General features: G+C 42.5%; 3 protein-coding genes across 4 annotated transcripts in view; 1 reads left to right on the forward strand and 2 right to left on the reverse strand.

Annotated features, from left to right (window-relative positions):
• Window positions 1-20,792, forward strand: part of LOC139751810 (acyl-coenzyme A thioesterase 5-like) — a 99,420-nt gene that overhangs the window by 47,199 nt on the left and 31,429 nt on the right. The window lies entirely within an intron of this gene.
• The window catches only part of LOC139751807 (acyl-coenzyme A thioesterase 3-like), a 29,243-nt gene continuing 12,216 nt past the window's right edge, over window positions 3,766-20,792 (reverse strand). The window contains exons 1-3 of one of the 2 annotated variants that reach the window (XM_071667390.1): window positions 13,299-13,560; window positions 6,845-7,143; window positions 3,766-5,586 (exon numbers count right to left, since the gene is read on the reverse strand). In XM_071667390.1, coding sequence (XP_071523491.1) covers window positions 5,293-5,586; window positions 6,845-7,143; window positions 13,299-13,527 — 822 coding nt within the window. In that variant the 5' untranslated portion in view covers window positions 13,528-13,560 and the 3' untranslated portion in view covers window positions 3,766-5,292. Of the gene's footprint in view, window positions 5,587-6,844; window positions 7,144-13,298; window positions 13,561-20,792 lie in introns of those variants that run through there. The other variant, XM_071667391.1, reaches the window with a different exon arrangement.
• Window positions 4,566-5,261, reverse strand: LOC139752236 (acyl-coenzyme A thioesterase 3-like). Its single transcript, XM_071668271.1, has one exon. The coding sequence runs from the start codon at window positions 5,259-5,261 to the stop codon at window positions 4,566-4,568; it is 696 nt and encodes a 231-aa protein (XP_071524372.1).

Genomic DNA, 20,792 nt, shown 5'->3' on the forward strand with positions numbered 1-20,792 from the left:
TTTCGTTTTTCATTTTCCCCGTGGACTCATGGGAATATCTTGATCACGCGCAAAATTGTGATCCTTTCCAAGATATATATATATATATATATATATATATATATATATATATATATATATATATATATATATATATATATATATTTATAAATATATTATCCCTGGGGATAGGGGAGAAAGAATACTTCCCACGTATTCCCTGCGTGTCGTAGAAGGCGACTAAAAGGGGAGGGAGCGGGTGGCTGGAAATCCTCCCCTTTCGTTTTTTTCAATTTTCTAAAAGAAGGAACAGAGAAGGGGGTCAGGTGAGGATATTTCCTCAAAGGCCCAGTCTTCTGTTCTTAACGCTACCTCGCTAACGCGGGAAATGGCGAATAGTACGAATATATATATATATATATATATATATATATATATATATATATATATAATCTGCCCACCTCCCATGTTTCTCATGCCTCAAGCATCTTTTGCACAAGCCATCACTGCTTCCCTGAATACATCCCATTCCTCCTCCACTCCCCTTACCTCCTTTGCCCTCATCTTTTTCCATTCTGCACTCAGTCTCTCCTGGTACTTTCTCACACAAGTCTTCTTTCCAAGCTCACTTATTTTCACCACTCTACACCCCAACATTCTCTCTTATTTTCTGAAAACCTCTACAAATCTTCATTTTCGACTCCAAAAGAAAATGACCAGACATCCCTCCAGTTGCACCTCTCAGCACATTGACATCCCAAAGTCTCTCTTTCACGCGCCTGTCAATTAACACGTAATCCAGTTACGCTCTCTGGCTATCTCTCCTATACTCTCTCCTATACCTCTCATATACGTATACTTATGTATATCTCTCTTTTTAAATCAGGTATTCCCAATCACCAGTCCTTTTTCAGCACACAAATCTACAAGCTCTTTGCCATTTCTATTTACAACACTGAACACCCTATGTACACCAATTATTCCCTCAACTGCCACATAACTCACCTTTGCATTCAAATCACACATCACTATAACCCGGTCTCGTGTATCAACACTGCTAACACACTCACTCAACTGCTTCCAAAACACTTGCCTCTCATGATCTTTCTTCTCATGCCCAGGTGCATAGGCACCAATAATCACCCATCTCTCTCCATTCACTTTCAGTTTTACCCATATCAATCTAGAGTTTACTTTCTTACACTATCACATACTCCCACAACTCCTGTTTCAGGAAAGGTGCTACTCCTTCCTGTGCTCTTGTCCTCTCACCAACCCCTGACTTTACTCCCAAAACATTCCCAAAACATTTTTTCCCCTTACCCAAGAGCTTCGTTTCACTCAGAGCCAAAACATCCATGTTATTAGTGAAAGAGAAGAGAGAGGCATTTGGACGATTTTTGCAGGGAAATAGTGAAAATGACTGGGAGGTGTATATTAGAAAGAGGCAGCAGGTCAAGAGAAAGTGTAAGAGGTGAAAAAGAATGCAAATGAGAGTTAGGGTGAGAAAGTATCATTAAATTTTAGAGAATAAAAAAATGTTTTGGAAGGAGATAAATAAAGTGCGTAAGACAAGAGAACGAATGGAAACATCGGTGAAGGGGGCTAATGGTGAGGTAATAACAAGTCGTGGTAATGTGAGAAGAAGGTGGAGTGAGTATTTTGAGGGTTTGTTGAATGTGTTAGATGATTGAGTGGCAGATATAGGGTGTTTTAGTCGAGGTGGTGTGCGAATTGAGAGGGTCAGGGGAAATAGTTTGGTAAACAGAGAGGAGTTAGTGAAAGCTTTGCGGAAGATGAAAGATGGCAAGGCGGCGAGTTTGGATGGTACTGCAGTGGAATTTATTAGAAAATGGGGTGACTGTTGACTGGTTGGTGAGGATATTCATTGTATGTATGGCTCATGGTGAAGTGCCTGAGGATTGGCGGAATGCATGCACAGTATCATTGTACAAAGGCAAAGGGGATAAAGGTGGGTGCTCAAATTATAGAGGTATAAGTTTGTTAAGTATTCTTGGGAAATTATATGGTAGGGTATTGATTGAGAGGGTGGAGGCATGTACAGTGCATCAGATTGGGTAAGAGCAGTGTTTTTTCAGAAGTGGTAGAGGATGTGTGGATCAGGTGTTTGCTTTGAAGAATGTAGGTGAGAAATACTTAGAAAAACAGATGGATTTGTATGTAGCATTTGTGGATCTGGAGAAAGCATATGATAGTGTTCATAGAGATGTTCTGTAGAAGGTGTTAAGAGTATATGATGTGGTAGGCAAGTTGCTAGAAGGAGTGAAAAGTTTTTATCGAGAATGTAAGTCATGTGTACGAGTAGGAATAGAGGAAAGTGATTGATTCCCTGTGAATAGCGGTTTGCGGCAGGGGTGCGTGATGTCTCCATGGTTGTTTAATTTGTTTATGGATGGGGTTAGGAAAATTCAAGAGTTTTGGAGAGGGGCAAGTATGCAGTCTGTTGTAGATGAGAGGGCTTAGAAGTTTGTCAGATGTTGTTCGCTGACGATACAGCGCTGGTGGCTGATTCGGATGAGAAATTGCAGAAGCTGTTGACTGAGTTTGGTAAATTGTGTTAAAGTAGAAAGCTGAGAGCAAATGTGAATAAGAGCAAGGTTAGTAGGTACGGTAGGGTTGAGGGACAAGTCAGTTGGGAGGTAAGTATGAATGGAGAAAAACTGGGGTATGTGAAGTGTTTTAGATATCTGGGAGTAGATTCAATACCGGATGGAACCATGGAAGCGGAAGTGAGTCACAGGGTGGGTGAGGGGGCGAAGGTTCTGGGAGCGTTGAAGAATGTGTGGAAGGCGAGAACATTATCTCGGAAAGCAAAAATGGGTATGTTTGAAGGAATAGTGGTACCACAATGTTATATGGTTGCGAGGCGTGGGCTATAGATGGGGTTGTGCGGAGGAGGGTGGATGTGTTGGAAGTGAGATGTTTGAGGACAATATGTGGTGTGAGGTGGTTTGATCGAGTATGTAATGAAAGGGTAAGAGAGATGTGTGTTAATAAAAAGAATGTGGTTGAGAGAGCAGAATAGGGTGTATTGAAATGGTTTGGTCACATGGAGAGAATGAGTGAGGAAAGATTGACTAAGAGGATATATGTGTCAGGGTGGAGGGAACGAGGAGAAGTGGAAACTAAATTGGAGGTGGAAGGATGGAGTGAAAAAGATTTTGAGCGATCGGGGCCTGAACATGCAGGAGGGTGAAAGGCGTGGAAGAAATAGAATGAATTGGAACGATGTGGCTTACCGGGGTCGACGTGGATTGAACCAGGGCATGTAAAGTGTCTGGGGTAAATCATGGAAAGTTTTGTGGGCCTGGATGTGGAAAGGGAGCTGTGGTCTCGGTGTATTACACATGACAGCTAGAGACTGAGTGTGAACGAATGTGGCCTTTGTTGTCTTTTCCTAGCGCTACCTCGCGCGCGTGCGGGGGGAAGGGGTTGCCATTTCATGTGTGGCGAGGTAGCGACTGGAATGGCTGGGGGCAGTAAGTATGAATATGTACATGTGTATATATGTATTACTCTGTGTATGTATATGTATGTATACATTGAAATGTATAGGTATGTATATTTGCGTGTGTGGACGTGTATGTATATACATGTGTATATGGGTGGGTTGGGCCATTCTTTCGTCTGTTTCCTTGCCCTACCTCGCTAACGCAGGAGACAGCGACAAAGTAGAATAAGATATATACATATATGAAAGGATCACAATTTTGCGCGTGATCAAGTATATGCCTATGAGTCACGGGGAAAATGAAACACGGTAAGTTCCCAAGTGCACTTTCGTGTAATAATCACATCATCAGGGGAGATACAAGAAGGAAATATAAGTCGGTTGATATACAACAAAGAGACGTAGCTAGGACGCCATTTGGTAAACAAGTGATCATCCAAGACAGACAACGAGCGTATCTTAAACTTATTATGTGGACAAGAATCGGAATTGTTTGCAAATTTTATCAGCAATAAAGCTATCCAATTTGTATAGACCTTCACTAATATTAAGGTTATGATTTTTTGTTTTTTTATTAATAGAAGATTCAATGATATTTCTCGTGGTACTGGAGTTAGAGTAAATAACTGAGATGGCAATATTCCAGTCAAGGGTTTAACTATTTCTTTTTTCACTTCTTTCATTGTCCTTAGATAAAATGTATCTTGGCCTACTGTATAATTAACTTTTATTTCATTTAGTGCTGATCTGACCATTAAACAAGAATACTGTCTCGATACATTTTCATCAGAGGATTCGGATCTTTGTATAGAATTACGTGAATAATCCGTGTGTCAGTGAAGTATAGAATATGTCATGTCTGTAATTTCTATATAAATTACAGTATACTTAAAAGTAAACGTCGTCTGTCATCATCACCTGAGCAAGCAACACTTGTGCTAAGGTAGTACACCTCTCCTCAGGTTTGTCAGGACAAGAACAATAAAGAATTGCCAAAAGAAACCCACTTCGGTTAAAGTACCAACTTTAATTCCCTGAATCAGGTCAAAGGACAGGCAGGTCATATCCATGGGTCATACCGTCGTGCTCAAGAATAGCATCGAGGTGCTCCAGCTTAGTTAGCCGTATCATGGGGTAGTCCAGCTTCCTGAACCAGCTTAAGATGCAGGACCTCCCTGGCTCGCTTCCACATATCTGTGGCACCCCGAGCCGTCCACCAAGCCTCACCCCCGAAATGATATGGCATGTTGAGCAGTGTATCAGAAGTGGCCGTCTTTCTCAACGGGTTCAAAGCCATTATAGATTTCTGGAACGCGTGGTAGGGAGGGTCAATAATATGACCCGTTCCAGGAAGAATGAGGGTGTATACGTTGCCACAGTCCAGACGTCTGGCGCGTTCTGACAACGTTATAGCCGACCGATGCGCATGACTTCCATCTTGGTCACCAGCCACAAGCAGCACAAGACAATCTGCAGCTTTCTTTTCTATGGGAAGAATCAGCGGATGATCCCAGTGAAAAAAGTTTTCCTTTCCCCACGTATGAATGATGCCATCACTTCCAATTTTAACATTCATACTTTCTTTTGTAATTCTGAAACCCTTCAAATATGACTTGCCTCTTAATAGAAGATTTGCATCAATATTCAAATTGTAAGGACTTATAGCCACCACTGCCTTCACATCACTAGATAACCCAGCCAATAAAATCGCAAATTCAGCTCCCTTGCTGGAGCCCACGACTCCCACCCTCCCTCGGTTTCCATTCGGAACACTTTGCAGGTAGTCCACAGCTTCAAGAAAGTATTCCATATTGATAGTAGACATATCCTGTGGCAAATCCTTAAAAGCCAAAATAAGGTAATGACATTGAAGCATACCCCTTGGAGGCCAACATGGACGCACGGTACTCAAGATTTCCTGGCTGACGACCAAACATATCCAGGACGAGAGGGTGTGGTCCTTGGCCCGGGGGAAGGAAGAGAGTGCCGTAGATGTTGCCATGTTCCACCTCGTGCCTGGTGACGCCGGGACCCATAAGGTCGCGGGTGAAGTGGACGCTGGCCAAGGTCTCAGGGCGCGAGCCGCTGTACAGTTCCTTCTCCGTCAGATGACCCCTCAACACACGCACCTGATACTGCACAGCACATTATAACATATTGAAACTCTCGTACTTTCATTACCTGAGTAATAATGTAATGTGCACTGTAGTTTTAATAGCATAATCAACATGTAGAAAAGTATTCTCTCCCTATGCATGAAAACACGTTTCTGCATTTAAAATCAAGGTAACCATGATAAACGTATTTATTCATTTATATGTTTATTATACTTTGTCGCTGTCTCCCGCATTAGCGAGGTAGCGCAAGGAAACAGATGAAAGAAAGGCCCAACGCTCCCACAAACACATGTATATACACAAACGCCCACACCTGCACAGATATATACCTATACATTTCAACGTATACATACATATACATACACAGACATATACATATATACACCTGTACATGTTCATACTTGCTGCCTTCATCCATTTCCGTCGCCGCCCCGTCACACATGAAATGGCACCCCCTTCCCTCGCTCGCGTGTGAGGTAGCGCTAGGAAAAGACAACAAAGGCCACATGTGTAATGCACCGAAACCACAGCTCCCTTTCCATATCCAGGCCCCACAAAACTTTCCATGGTTTACCCCAGACGCTTCACGTGCCCTGGTTCAATCCAGTGACAGCACGTCGACCCCGGTATACCACATCGTTCCAATTCACTCTATTCCTTGCACGCCTTTCACCCTCCTGTATGTTCAGGCCCCGATCGCTCAAAATCTTTTTCACTCCATCCTTCCACCTCCAATTTGGTCTCCCACTTCTCCTCGTTCCCTCCACCTCTGACACATATATCCTCTTTGTCAATCTTTCCTCTCTCATTCTTTCCATGTGACCAAACCATTTCAATACACCCTCTTCTGCTCTCTCTACCACACTCTTTATATTACCGTACATCTCTCTTACCCTTTCATTACTTACTAAATCAAACCACCTCACATCACATATTGGCTTCAAACATCTCTATTTCAACACATCCACCCTCCTCCGCACAACCCTATCTATCGCCTATGCCTCCCAACCATATGATATTGTTGGAACCACCTTCAAACATACCCATTTTTGCTCTCCGAGATAACGTTCTCGCCTTCCACACATTCTTCAACGCTCCCAGAACCTTCGCCCCCTCCCACACCCTGTGACTCGCTTCCGCTTCCATGGTTCCATCCGCTGCTAAATCCACGTATGTTTACGAATTCATGTTATTTTGACGTTAAAATTGTATTCAGAGAGAATGTTGCGTTTTGTCTATCAGAAATATCAAAGTGTGGTAGACATGCTCAACTTACTGTGAAGGGTTCCTCAACTCGACGTTTATAGAGACGAGTCCACTTTAACTTGACGTCTTGCTGGCAGGCAGGAGGTGCTGGGGCCAAAGTGGACACCAGCCCCTGGGGAAACACGCCTTGATACCTTCCCCCCTGAGATTTATGCCTCCACACATCCACCGACCCTGAGGCGTCCGCCTGGTAGTGGGCGTGAGAGGAGAACTCGACGCCTTTTTCATCCATGAGAGTCGTCCAGAGGGTGACGGCCTCTCTGGCGCCTAGACCTTCTACCTGCACGTGTCCGGCCACGTCCATGTGGGCTGCCAAGGTATGTTTGGTCTCTTAGTACATTTGGTCTCTGGAAATGTGATGTATTAATGCGTTTTAACTGAACCAACGAACAAATGCCACTGTGAGGAATACTGGGGAAATATTTAAATGAAATACCATAGATACACTCCTCTCTGATCAGTTTTCCTTGTGACACCTTACTTTTTGTATTCATAATTTGTCCGTGGAAAGAACACACTCAAGATATGTTACATCACTCACAACCCCGTCCTCATGACACTTTTTTGCCGCCATACATGATCCTACTTTTGTAAATTTCGTAGCAGAACTTTACACTGATTTCGCCCTTTCATCTGAGCTTTATTTGACCGTCATGGCGGTAGGATGCGTGGGAAATAATAAACATGCTCCAAATACGTTTTAGTGTACGTCCAGATAAGGACACGTTTGTGTCAGGAAAAGGAAATCCGACCGCTGGGTAAATATGTAAGAAATCTCTGAACTCTAAAGCGCTCATCCGTAATAACCCAAGAAGAAAGTGTTTCTATCTGCGTGCTGACAACGAAGCCAGGAGATACAAGACGTGTAATCGTAGACAGTGATGTCGTCATTAAGGTAAAAAAATTGTTTACAGGAGTTGGTATTCAGACAGATAAATAATGGGGTGGGGGGTAATCTACTTTAGGTCCTTAAGATACTGTATTTTTTGTGTTACGTTGAGCAACATTAGTGAGAGATAAGAATTGATTACCTTTCCTTGGAGCTTGTGAAACCACTTCAGGAGTCTAGGTTTTGAAGCCTAAGCGAAGGCATGTCATAAAATAATGGAATAGATATTTCGACAGAGTATGGAGCTCTCGCTAATTCAGTGCCTTCAATATTTCATCAGCGAAGATTTACAAAACCGTGAAGATTTTTTTTTCTTTTATCAAAATGAATTTCCGGCAAGCAGGCAATTGGCCTAGTGATACTATGTGCATTAAAAGTGGTAGTTCACAATGCTGTCTTGAGTTTGGTCTATTGAGGATTTTGGTTTCTTCTGCAGAGGTGACTAATCCTAACCATTCATAAGTATTTGGAAACTATAGTGAAAGTATTATTGTATCCAGAGGTGTTCATTATAATACTGTCAAATGAGCAAAGTATATGGTGTCATGTATTCGTGGGCTTCGATTGACGAAGGGCATTACTTAGGGCACTGAAGATGGTTGATGGGGAGTAGGAGAAAGCACACCACCCTGCGGAATGCTAAGTTTAAAGTCTTTGATTTCATGTCTGTGTCCTTGAAACAGGACATGACTCTGTTGGAGGTTGCTATAAATCCAGCCCAGAGTCCATCCTGTCATATTCATCTTAGATGGTATTTTCATCGTTAACGCCCGCTCCTTTTGTGCATGCAGTCATCTAGATTAAGTGACATTTTGCTGCCTAGTTCTGTGTAAAACACGACTGAGCTCGTCATAGATGATGGTCCAAAAGTGTCAGGTTGATAGGGTTTGGGTACTAGTATGTTAAGGCCACAGGACCAGGAGGTAAGTAGAACTAGCTCGTGTTAAACAATACAAAAAGAGGATTACTGGGTACTTTGCTGTATATTCTATGTGATAACATTTTTCCCTGAAGACGTAGCTTTGTCTTTAATCGGGAGCGCGTCGAATTCGGACTCAGCGAACAGGTTATTGCAATCATCATGCTATTTGTTCATCTTGAAGTGCATTAGTGTGTCACTATGTACATGTCTGAGGTTTAGCGTAGCCTGTTCAGTAGCAGGTTGTTGGCCAACTCGTTGTGAAGGGTCCGGGTGGGAGACTTGACAGGTGTTCCATCCCCTAATTTTGTTAATGGCTAACCACTCTCTACTGATAGAAGAATGTGTGTTCGGTTTGCTAACAAATGTTTCCCAGTCAAAATGTCGAAGTTGAGTCATGCTGTGGCAAACAGTAGCAAAGGTAGACAAGACCAGGTTCAATATTTCTTATGCACGTGACTGTCTACAAGCTGGTCCAGTTCATTAAGGAGAAACTTAGGTGTTTTCTTAATTGGTACGCATGACATATATTCTAGTTAGTCTGGGATGTGTTACTTGGTTCCTAATCCGTGTAGGTGGTTCTGAGAAGTCTTCGGTAGTGTTGAGTCAGTCGTTATGAAACCTCTATGGTGGTAGAGGTGGCACCACCTGCTCATGTGAGAGAAGGAATTTGATAAAAGCCGTTTTCGTTTGATCTTCCTAATTGTAGAATTAGTTTCATATCTGTGGCTGTGGTTGAAGGCGAGACTGTCCACGATGTAAAAGGCCAATGTTAGTGTCCACAAAGTACTTACGGCACCAGGGGGAGTGCCACTGTTCATTTAGGACTTACTGTGCTAGGGGGAGTGCCACTGTCTGCTGAGTACTGAATAAAACCAGTGTTTAAAGGATGTACCAAGATGAGAGAATTACTGGCTTTCAGACAACTAACCATGCTAGGGATAGTACCACTTTTGTGTACTTACCATGCTGGGAATAGTACCACTTATGTGTACTTACCATGATGGGAATATTACCACTTTTGTGTACTTACCGTGCTGGGAATAGTACCACTTTTGTGTACTTACCATACTGGGAATAGTACCTTATGTGTACTTACCATGCTGGGAATAGTACCACTTATGTGTACTTACCATGCTGGGGATAGTACCACTTTTGTGTACTTACCATGCTGGGAATATTACCACTTTTGTGTACTTACCATGCTGGGAATAGTACCACTTATGTGTACTTACCATGCTGGGGATAGGACCTCTTTTGTGTACTTACCATGCTGGGAATAGTACCACTTTTGTGTACTTACCATGCTGGGAATAGTACCTGTGTTTTTTGTACTTACCATGCTGGGAATATTACCACTTTTGTGTACTTACCGTGCTGGGAATAGTACCACTTTTGTGTACTTACCATGCTGGGGAGAGTACCACTTTTGTGTACTTACCATGCTGGGAATAGTACCACTTATGTGTACTTACCATGCTGGGAATAGTACCACTTTTGTGTACTTACCATGCTGGGAATAGTACCACTTTTGTGTACTTACCATGCTGGGAATAGTACCACTCATGTGTACTTACCATGCTGGGAATAGTACCAGTGTTTTGTGTATTACCATGCTGGGGATAGTGCCAGTGTTTTATGTACTTACCATGCTGGAAATAGTACCAATGTTTTGTGTACTTACCATGCTGGGAATAGTACCACTTATGTGTACTTACCATGCTGGGAATAGTGCCAGTGTTTTGTGTATAAACCATGCTGGGATAGTGACAGTGCTTTGTGTACTTACCATGCTGGAAATAGTACCAATGTTTTGTGTACTTACCATGCTGGGAATAGTACCACTTTTGTGTACTTACCATGCTGGGAATAGTACCACTTTTGTGTACTTACCATACTGGGAATAGTACCTTATGTGTACTTACCATGCTGGGAATAGTACCACTTATGTGTACTTACCATGCTGGGAATAGTACCACTTTTGTGTACTTACCATACTGGGAATAGTACCACTTATGTGTACTTACCATGCTGGGAATAGTACCTGTGTTTTTTGTACTTACCATGCTGGGAATAGTACGACTTATGTGTACTTACCATGCTGGGAATAGTACCACTTATGTGTACTTACCATGCTGGGAATAGTACCACTTTTGTGTACTTACCTTGCTGGGAATAGTACTACTTATGTGTACTTACCATGCTGCTGGGAATTGTACCAGTGTTTTGTGTATTACCGTGCTGCTGATAGTGCCAGTGTTTTGTTTACATACCATGCTGGGAATAGTACCACTTATGTGTACTTTCCGTGCTAGGAATAGTACCACTTATGTGTACTTACCATGCTGGGAATAGTACCAGTGTTTTGTGTACTTACCATGCTAGGGATGGTACCAGTGTTTTGTGTACTTACCATGCTGGGAATAGTACCAGTTATGTGTACTTACCATGCTGGAAATAGTACCACTTATGTGTACTTTCCGTGCTAGGAATAGTACCACTTATGTGTACTTACCATGCTGGGGATAGTAACAAAGTTTTGTGTACTTACCATGCTGGGGATAGTAGCGATGCTTTGTTTACTTACCATGTTGGGTATAGTAACAATGTTTTGTGTACTCTCCATGCTGGGGATAGTACCACTTTTGTTTACTTACCATGCTGGGGATAAAAATAGTATTTAGCGTATTTACCATGCTGAGGATAGTACCAGTGTTTTGTGTACTTACCATGCTGGGGATAGTACCAGTGTTTTGTGTACTTACCAAATCTGGGGATGGTACCACTTTTGTGTACTTACCATGCTGGGGATACTACCTGTTTTGTGTAATTACCATTCTGGGGATAGTAACAGTGATTTGTGTACTTACCATGCTGGAGATGGCACCAACTCTGTGTACTTACCATGCTGGGGATAGCACCAGTTTCTGTTTACTTACCATGTTTGGGATATTAACAATGCTTTGTGTACTTACCATGCTGGGAAGGTACTAGTTTTGTGTACTTACTATGGCGGGAATAGTACCAGTGTTTTGTGTACTTACCATGCTGGAGATAGTAACAATGTTTTGTGTACCTACCGTGCTGGGGATGGTACCACTTTTATGTACTTACCATGCTGGGGATAGTAACAATGTTTTGTGTACTTACCATGCTGGGGATGGTACCACTTTTCGTACTTACCATGCTGGGAAAAGTAACAATGTTTAATGTACTTACCATGCTAGGGATGGTACCACGTTTGTGTACTTACCATGCTGGGGATAGAAACAATGTTTAGCGTACTTACCATGCTGGGGATAGTACCAGTGTTTTGTGTACGTACCATGCTGGGGATGGTACTACCTTTACTTACCTACCATGATGGGGATAGTAACAATGCTTTTTTGTACTTACCATGCTGGGATAGTACCAGTGATCCGTGTACTTACCATGCTGGGGATGGTACCATTTTTGTTAACTTACCATGCTGGGATAGTACCAGTGATCCGTGTACTTACCATGCTGGGGATAGTACCAGTGTTTTGTGTATTACCATGCTGGGGATAGTACCAGTGTTTTGTGTACTTACCATGCTGGGAATAGTACCACTTATGTGTACTTACCATGCTGAGGATGGTACCCGTGTTTTGTGTAGTTACCGTGCTGGGGATGGTACCACTTTTGTGTACTTACCAACCATTCTGGGGATAGTGACAATGTTTTGTGTACTTACCATACCGTGGATAGTACCAGTGTTTTGTGTACTTACCATGCTGGGATAGTACCAGTGTTTTGTGTATTACCATGCTGGGGATAGTGACAATGTTTTGTGTACTTACCATGCTGGAGATAGTACCAGTGTTTTGTGTACCTACCATGCTGTGTATAGTACCAGTGTTTTGTGTACTTACCATGCTGGGGAGAGTACCAGTGTTTTGTGTACTTACCATGCTGGGGAAAGTACCAGTGTTTTGTGTACTTACCATGCTGGGGATAGTAACACTTGTGTACTTACCATGCTGGGGAGAGTACCAGTGTTTTGTGTACTTACCATGCTGGGGATAGCAACAATGTTTAGTGTACTTACCATTCTGGGGATAGTTTCAGTTTAGAGTAATTTCCATGATGTGGATAGTACCACTGTTTAGAGTACTTACGAAGAAGGGCATAGTACCAGAGCGACAACGTACAAACTCAGGATAGTATCATGGCACCAGTGTGTACAGTACTTACCCAGTCTTTAGACTATTTACCGTGCTGGATAGTTCATGAAATCTCAAGCGTTTGCTACGAAGTACTTACTGAGCTAAGGTAACGTGAGATAGTATTGCCACAGTATTGGTGGTCATGTTGGCCCCTTACACCTACTGGTGTACCTGTCTTGCGCTGGACAGTATCACTCCTCACTGTCCAGGGAATATTTATGGTTCTGGGGACACTTCCAGATATTATCCAGAATATTTACTGTGATGGGGTAGTATCACTGTCCACAAACTACTTACTGTACTGGGCGAACTACCAGTGTGCTTACCTATGTTCAGGATGATACAGAACACTGTCCCCATAGTAGACACTGTCCATTATCTAATGTGCAGTGTTATAACTGTGGTGTTGGTAATGCTAGACACCATCCAGGGTGTATTTACGTCGGTCTGGAGTGTTCCGGTCACTTACCGTGCTGGGGAGTGACGGTAACATTAACAATGTTGTTGCTGCTGCTGCTCAATGGTCGTCCATTGGTGAGGTAGATCAGTGGCCCATAAGGTAAGGCGCGGCCGCCTATTCCCTGGCCGTTCACACCCGTGACGCCCATAAACTGACCGCCCAGCCGCCGGTACATTGCGGTGCGCACTAAACGGCGACAGAGGCAGGTTGAGGAGCGGAGCAGCGCCGACTGGGCCATGACGCGAGATAATCATATGGACGACTGCAACGTGTCACCTGTTTTATATATCTTTGTACCTCATACCTGCCACTCGTCGTGCCCTCCTGACTGATAAAACGTTCCCACATTTTTTTTGGATATTAATCTCTGGCGATGATACTAAGAGATGTATATAAAAATGTCTGATAATCGATCATTATCTTTGTCACTATGTCATCCTTAAATCTGGCTACTTCTTTCCGAAAGTAGTACAAGGGAAGGATTTCCAGCGCCCCAGTCTGTTAGTCTCCTTCTGTGGCTGGCAGGAAATACATGGGTAATATTGTTTCTCTCATCTCCCCAGGGATAGGGGATAGCCCTTGCACGGGTCGCTAGTGTGGGACTCCTCAGGCGGAGTCTGGCGGAGCTGGATCTCTCTCTCTCTCTCTCTCTCTCTCTCTCTCTCTCTCTCTCTCTCTCTGTATGTATGTCTGCATGTATATATATATATATATATATATATATATATATATATATATATATATATATATATATATATATATATATATATATTTATATTATTCATTGATTTTGCTTTGTCGCTGTCTCCCGCGTTAGCGAGGTAGCGCAGGGAAACAGACGAAACAATGGCCCAACCCACCCACATACGTATCTATTTACATACACGTCCACACACGCAAATATGCATACCTATACATCTAAGCATATACATATATATATACACACACAGATATATACATATATACACATGTACATAATTCATATTGTCTGCCTTTATTAATTCCCATCGCCACCCCGCCACACGTGAAATGACAACCCCCTCCCCCCTCATGTGTGCGAGGTAGCGCTAGGATAGACAACAAAGGCCACATTCGTTCAGACTTAGTCTCTAGCTGTCATGTAATAATGCACCGAAACCACAGCTCCCTTTCCACATCCAGGCCCCACAGAACTTTCCATGGTTTCCCCCAGACGCTTCACGTGCCCTGGTTCAATCCATTGACAGCACGTCGACCCCAGTATACCACATCGTTCCAATTCACTCTATTCCTTGCACGCCTTTCACCCTCCTGCATGTTCAGGCCCCGATCACTCAAAATCTTTTTCACTCCATCTTTCCACCTCCAATTTGGTCTCCCACTTCTCCTCGTTCCCTCCACCTCTGACACATATATCCTCTTTGTCAATCTTTCCTCTCATTCTTTCCATGTGACCAAACCATTTCAATGCGCCTCTTCTGCTCTCTCAACCACACTTTTTATATTATCGCACATTTCTTCTCACCCTTTTATTACTTACTAAATCAAACCACCTCACATCGCATATTGGCTTCAAACATCTCTATTTAAACACATCCACCCTCCTCTGCACAACCCTATCAATCGCCTATGCCTCCTAACCATATGATATTGTTGGAACCACCTTCAAACATACCCATTTTTGCTCTCCGAGATAATGTTCTCGACTTCCACACATTCTTCAACGCTCCCAGAATTTTTGCCCCTCCCCCACCCTGTGACTCGCTTCCGCTTCCATGGTTCCATCCGCTGCTAAATCCACGTATGTTAACGAATTCATGTTTATTTTTGACGTTAATATTGTATTCAGAGAGACTGTTGCGTTTGTCTTTCAGAAATATCAAAGTGTGGTAGACCTGCTCAACTTACTGTGAAGGGTTCCTCAACTCGACGTTTATAGAGACGTATCCACTTTAACTTGACGTCTTGCTGGCAGGCAGGAGGTGCTGGTGGGCCATATTGACACCGCCCCAGGGAAACACGCCTTGATACCTCCCCCTGAGATTTATGCCTCCACACATCCACCGACCCTGAGGCGTCCGCCTGGTAGTGGGCATGAGAGGAGAACTCGACGCCTTTTTCATCCATAGAATGGCGTCCCAGAAGGGTGGACGGCCTCTCTGGCGCCTAGGCCTTCTACCTGCACGTGTCCGGCCACGTCCATGTGGGCTGCCAAGGTATGTTTGGTCTCTTAGTAGATTTGGTCTCTGGAAACGTGATGTATTGATGCGTTTTAACTGAAAACAACGAACAAATGCCACTGTGAGGAATACTGGGGATATATATAAATGAAATATAATAGATACACTCCTCTCTGATCAGTTTTCCTTGTGACACCTTACTTTTTGTATTCATAATTATGGGTCCGTGGAAAGAACACACTCAAGATATGTTACATCACTCACAACCCCGTCCTCATGACACTTTTTTGTCGCCATACATGATCCTATTTTTATAAATTTCGTAGAAGAACTTTACACTGATTTCGCCCTTTCATCTGAGCTTTATTTGACCGTCATGGCGGTAGGATTCGTGGGAAATAATAACATGCTCCAAATACGTTTTAGTGTACGTCCAGATAAGGACACGTTTGTGTCAGGAAAAGGAAATCCGACCGCTGGGTAAATATGTAAGAAATCTCTGAACTCTAAAGCGCTCATCCGTAATAACCCAAGAGTAAGTGTTTCTATTTGCGTTCTGACAACGAAGCCAGGAGATACAAGACGTGTAATCGAAGAAAGTGATGTCGTCATTAAGTAAAAAAATTGTTTACAGTTGGGTTAGACAGATAAATAATGGGGTGGGGGGTATCTACTTTAGGTCCTTAAGATACTGTATTTTTTGTGTTACGTTGAGCAACATTAGTGAGAGATAAGTATTGATTACCTTTCCTTGAGCTTATGAAACCACTTCAGGAGTCTAGGTTTTGAAGCCTAAGCGAAGCATGTCATTAATAATGGAAACAGATATTTCGACAGAGTATGGAGCTCTCGCTAATTCAGTGCCTTCAATATTTCATCAGCGAAGATTTACAAAACCGTGAAGATTTTTTTTATTCTTTTATCAACATGAATTTCCGGTAAGCAGGCAATTGGCCTAATGATATTATGTGCATTAAAAGAGGTCTTCACAATGCTGTCTTGAGTTTGGTCTATTGAGGATTTTGGTTTCTTCTGCAGAGGTGACTAATCCTAACCATTCATAAGTATTTGGAAACTATAGTGAAAGTATTATTGTATCCAGAGGTGTCATTATAATACTGTCAAATGAGCAAAGTATATGGTGTCATGTATTCGTGGGCCTTCGATTGACGAAGGGCATTACTTAGGGCACTGAAGATGGTTGATGGGGAGTTGGAGAAAGCACACCACCCTGCGGAATGCCAAGTTTAAAGTCTTTGATTTCATGTCTGTGTCCTTGAAACAGGACATGACTCTGTTGGAGGTTGCTATAAATCCAGCCCAGAGTCCATCCTAGTCATATTCATCTTAGATGGTGTTTTCATCGTTAACGCCCGCTCCTTTTGTGCATGCAGTCATCTAGATTGAGTGACATTTTGCTGTCTAGTTCTGTGTAAAACACGACTGAGATCGTCATAGATGATGGTCCAAAAGTGTCAGGTTGATAGGGTTTGGGTACTAGTATGTTAAGGCCACAGGACCAAGAAGTAAGTATAAGAAGCTAGCTCGTGTTAAACAATACAAAAAGAGATTACTGGGTACTTTGCTGTATATCTGTGATAACATTTTTCCCTGAAGACGTAGCTTTGTCTTTAATCGGAGCGCGTCGAATTCGGACTCAACGAACAGGTTATTGCAATCATCATGCTATTTGTTCATCTTGAAGTGCATTAGTGTGTCACTATGTACATGTCTGAGGTTCAGCGTAGGCCTGTTCAGTTAGCAGGTTGTTGGCCACCTCGTTGTGAAGGGTCCGGGTGGGAGACTTGACAGGTGTTCCATCCCCTAATTTTGTTAATGGCTAACCACTCTCTACTGATAGAAGAATGTGTGTTCGGTTTGCTAACAATGTTTCCCAGTCAAAATGTCGAAGTTGAGTCATGCTCTGGCAAACAGTAGCAAAGGTAAACAAGACCAGGTTCAATATTTCTTATGCACGTGACTGTCCTACAAGCTGGTCCAGTGCATTAAGGAGAAACTTAGGTGTTTTCTTAATTGGTACGCATGACATATATTCTAGTTAGTCTGGGATGTGTTACTTGGTTCCTAATCCGTGTAGGTGGTTCTGAGAAGTCTTCGGTAGTGTTGAGTCAGTCGTTATGAAACCTCTATGGTGGTAGAGGTGGCACCACCTGCTCATGTGAGAGAAGGAATTTGATAAAAGCCGTTTTCGTTTGATCTTCCTAATTGTAGAATTAGTTTCATATCTGTGGCTGTGGTTGAAGGCGAGACTGTCCACGATGTAAAGGCCAATGTTAGTGTCCACAAAGTACTTACGGCACCAGGGGGAGTGCCACTGTCATTTAGGACTTACTGTGCTAGGGGAGTGCCACTGTCTGCTGAGTACTGAATAAAACCAGTGTTTAAAGCATGTACCAAGATGAGAGAATTACTGGCTTTCAGACAACTAACCATGCTAGGGATAGTACCACTTTTGTGTACTTACCATGTGGGAATAGTACCACTTTTGTGTACTTACCATGATGGGAATAGTACCACTTTTGTGTACTTACCATTCTGGGAATAGTACCACTTATGTGTACTTACCATGCTGGAATAGTACCACTTTTGTGTACTTACCATGCTGGGATAGTACCAGTGTTTTGTGTACTTACCAAGCTGGGAATAGTACCACTTTTGTGTACTTACCAATGCTGGGAATAGTAACCACTTATGTGTACTTACCATGCTGGGAATAGTACCATTTTGTGTACTTACCATGCTGGGAATATTACCACTTTTGTGTACTTACCGTGCTGGGAATAGTACCTTATGTGTACTTACCATGCTGGGAATAGTTACCACTTTTGTGTACTTACCATGCTGGAATAGTACCACTTATGTGTACTTACCATGCTGGGATAGTACCAGTGTTTTGTGTACTTACCATGCTGGGGATAGTGCCATGTTTTTTTGTACTTACCATGCTGGAATAGTACCAATGTTTTGTGTACTTACCATGCTGGAATAGTACCACTCATGTGTACTTACCATGCTGGTAATAGTACCAGTGTTTTGTTGTACTTACCATGCTGGGATAAGTACCAGTGTTTTGTGTACTTACCATGCTGGAATAGTACCAGTGTTTTGTGTACTTACCATGCAGGGAATAGTACCACTTTTTGTACTTACCATGCTGGGAATAGAACCACTTTTGTGTACTTACCATACTGGGAATAGTACCTTATGTGTACTTACCATGCTGGAATAGTACCACTTATGTGTACTTACCATGCTGGGAATAGTAACCACTTATGTGTACTTACCATACTGGGAATAGTACCAACTTTGTGTACTTACCATGCTGGGAATAGTACCTGTGTTTTTGTACTTACCATGCTGGGAATAGTAACCACTTATGTGTACTTACATGCTGGGAATAGTAACCACTTATGTGTACTTACCATGCTGGGAATAGTAACCACTTTTGTTGTACTTACCATGCTGGAATAGTACCACTTATGTGTACTTACCATGCTGGGAATAGTACCACTTTTGTGTACTTACCTTGCTGGGAATAGTACCAACTTTGTGTACTTACCATGCTGGGAATTGTACCAGTGTTTTGTGTATTACCGTGCTGGGGATAGTGCCAGTGTTTTGTTTACTTACCATGCTGGGAATAGTACCACTTATGTGTACTTTCCGTGCTAGGAATAGTACCACTTAAGTGTACTTACCATGCTGGAATAGTACCAAGTGTTTTGTGTACTTACCATGCTAGGGATGGTACCAGTGTTTTTGGTACTTACATGCTGGGAATAGTACCACTTATGTGTACTTACATGCTGGGAATAGTAACCACTTTTTGTACTTACCATGCTGGAATAGTACCACTTATGTGTACTTACCATGCTGGGAATAGAACCACTTATGTGTACTTACCATGCTGGGAAAAGTACCACTTTTGTGTACTTACCATGCTGGGGATAGTGCCAGTGTTTTGTTGTACTTACCATGCTGGAGATGATACCAGTGTTTTTTGTACTTACCCTGCTGGGAATAGTACCACTTAAGTGTACTTACCATGCTGGGATAGTACCAGTGTTTTGTGTACTTACCATGCTGGGGATAGTAACAATGCTTTTTTTGTACTTACCATGCTGGGATAGTAACAATGTTTTGTGTACTTACCATGCTGGGAATAGTACCACTTTTGTGTTACTTACCATGCTGGAATAGTACCACTTTTGTGTACATACCATGCTGGGAATAGTAACCACTTTTGTGTACTTACCATGCTGGGAATAGTACCACTTTTGTGTACTTACCAATGCTGGGAATAGTACCAGTGTTTTGTGTACTTACCATGCTGGAGATGGCACCAACTCTGTGTACTTACCATGCTGGGGATAGCACCAGTTTCTGTTTACTTACCATGTTTGGGATGTTAACAATGCTTTGTGTACTTACCAAGCTGGGATAGTACCAGTGTTTTGTGTACTTACCATGGCTGGGATAGTACCAGTGTTTTGTGTACTTACCATGCGGAAATAGTACCAATGTTTTGTGTACCTACCATGCTGGGGATGGTACCACTTTTGTTGTACTTACCATGCTGGGATAGTAACAATGTTTAGTGTACTTACCATGCTGGGGATGGTACACTTTTGTGTACTTATCATGCTGGGGAAAGTAACAATGTTTAGCGTACTTACCATGCTGGGAATAGTACACTTTTGTGTACTTACCGTGCTGGGAATAGTACCTTATGTGTACTTACCATGTGGGGATAGTAACAATGTTTTGTGTACTTACCATGCTGGAGATAGTAACAATGTTTTGTATACTTACCATGCTGGGGATGGTACCACTTTTGTGTACTTACCATGCTGGAGATAGTAACAATGTTTAGTGTACTTACCATGCTAGGGATGGTACCACTTTTGTGTACTTATCATGTTGGGGAAAGTAATAATGTTTAGCGTACTACCATGCTGGGATAGTACCACTTTTGTGTACTTACCATGCCGGGGATACTAACAATGTTTTGTATACTTACCATGCTGGGGATGGTACCACTTTTGTGTACTTATCATGTTGGGGAAAGTAATAATGTTTAGCGTACTACCATGCTGGGAATAGTAACCACTTTTGTGTACTTACCATGCCGGGGATACTAACAATGTTTTGTGTACTTACCATTCTGGGGATGGTACCACTTTTGTGTACTTACCATGCTGGAGATAGTAACAATGTTTAGCGTACTTACCATGCTAGGGATGGTACCACTTTTGTGTACTTACCATCTGGGAATAGTACCAGTGTTTTTGTGTACTTACCATACTGGGAATAGTACCATGTT

This window comes from Panulirus ornatus, chromosome 12 (genome assembly GCF_036320965.1).
Source record: "Panulirus ornatus isolate Po-2019 chromosome 12, ASM3632096v1, whole genome shotgun sequence".
Taxonomy (NCBI): domain Eukaryota; kingdom Metazoa; phylum Arthropoda; class Malacostraca; order Decapoda; family Palinuridae; genus Panulirus; species Panulirus ornatus.

Bases quoted from the DNA above. Each gene is read 5' to 3' on its own strand.
- LOC139752236 (XM_071668271.1), bottom strand. From the start codon at position 5,261: ATGGAATACTTTCTTGAAGCTGTGGACTACCTGCAAAGTGTTCCGAAT.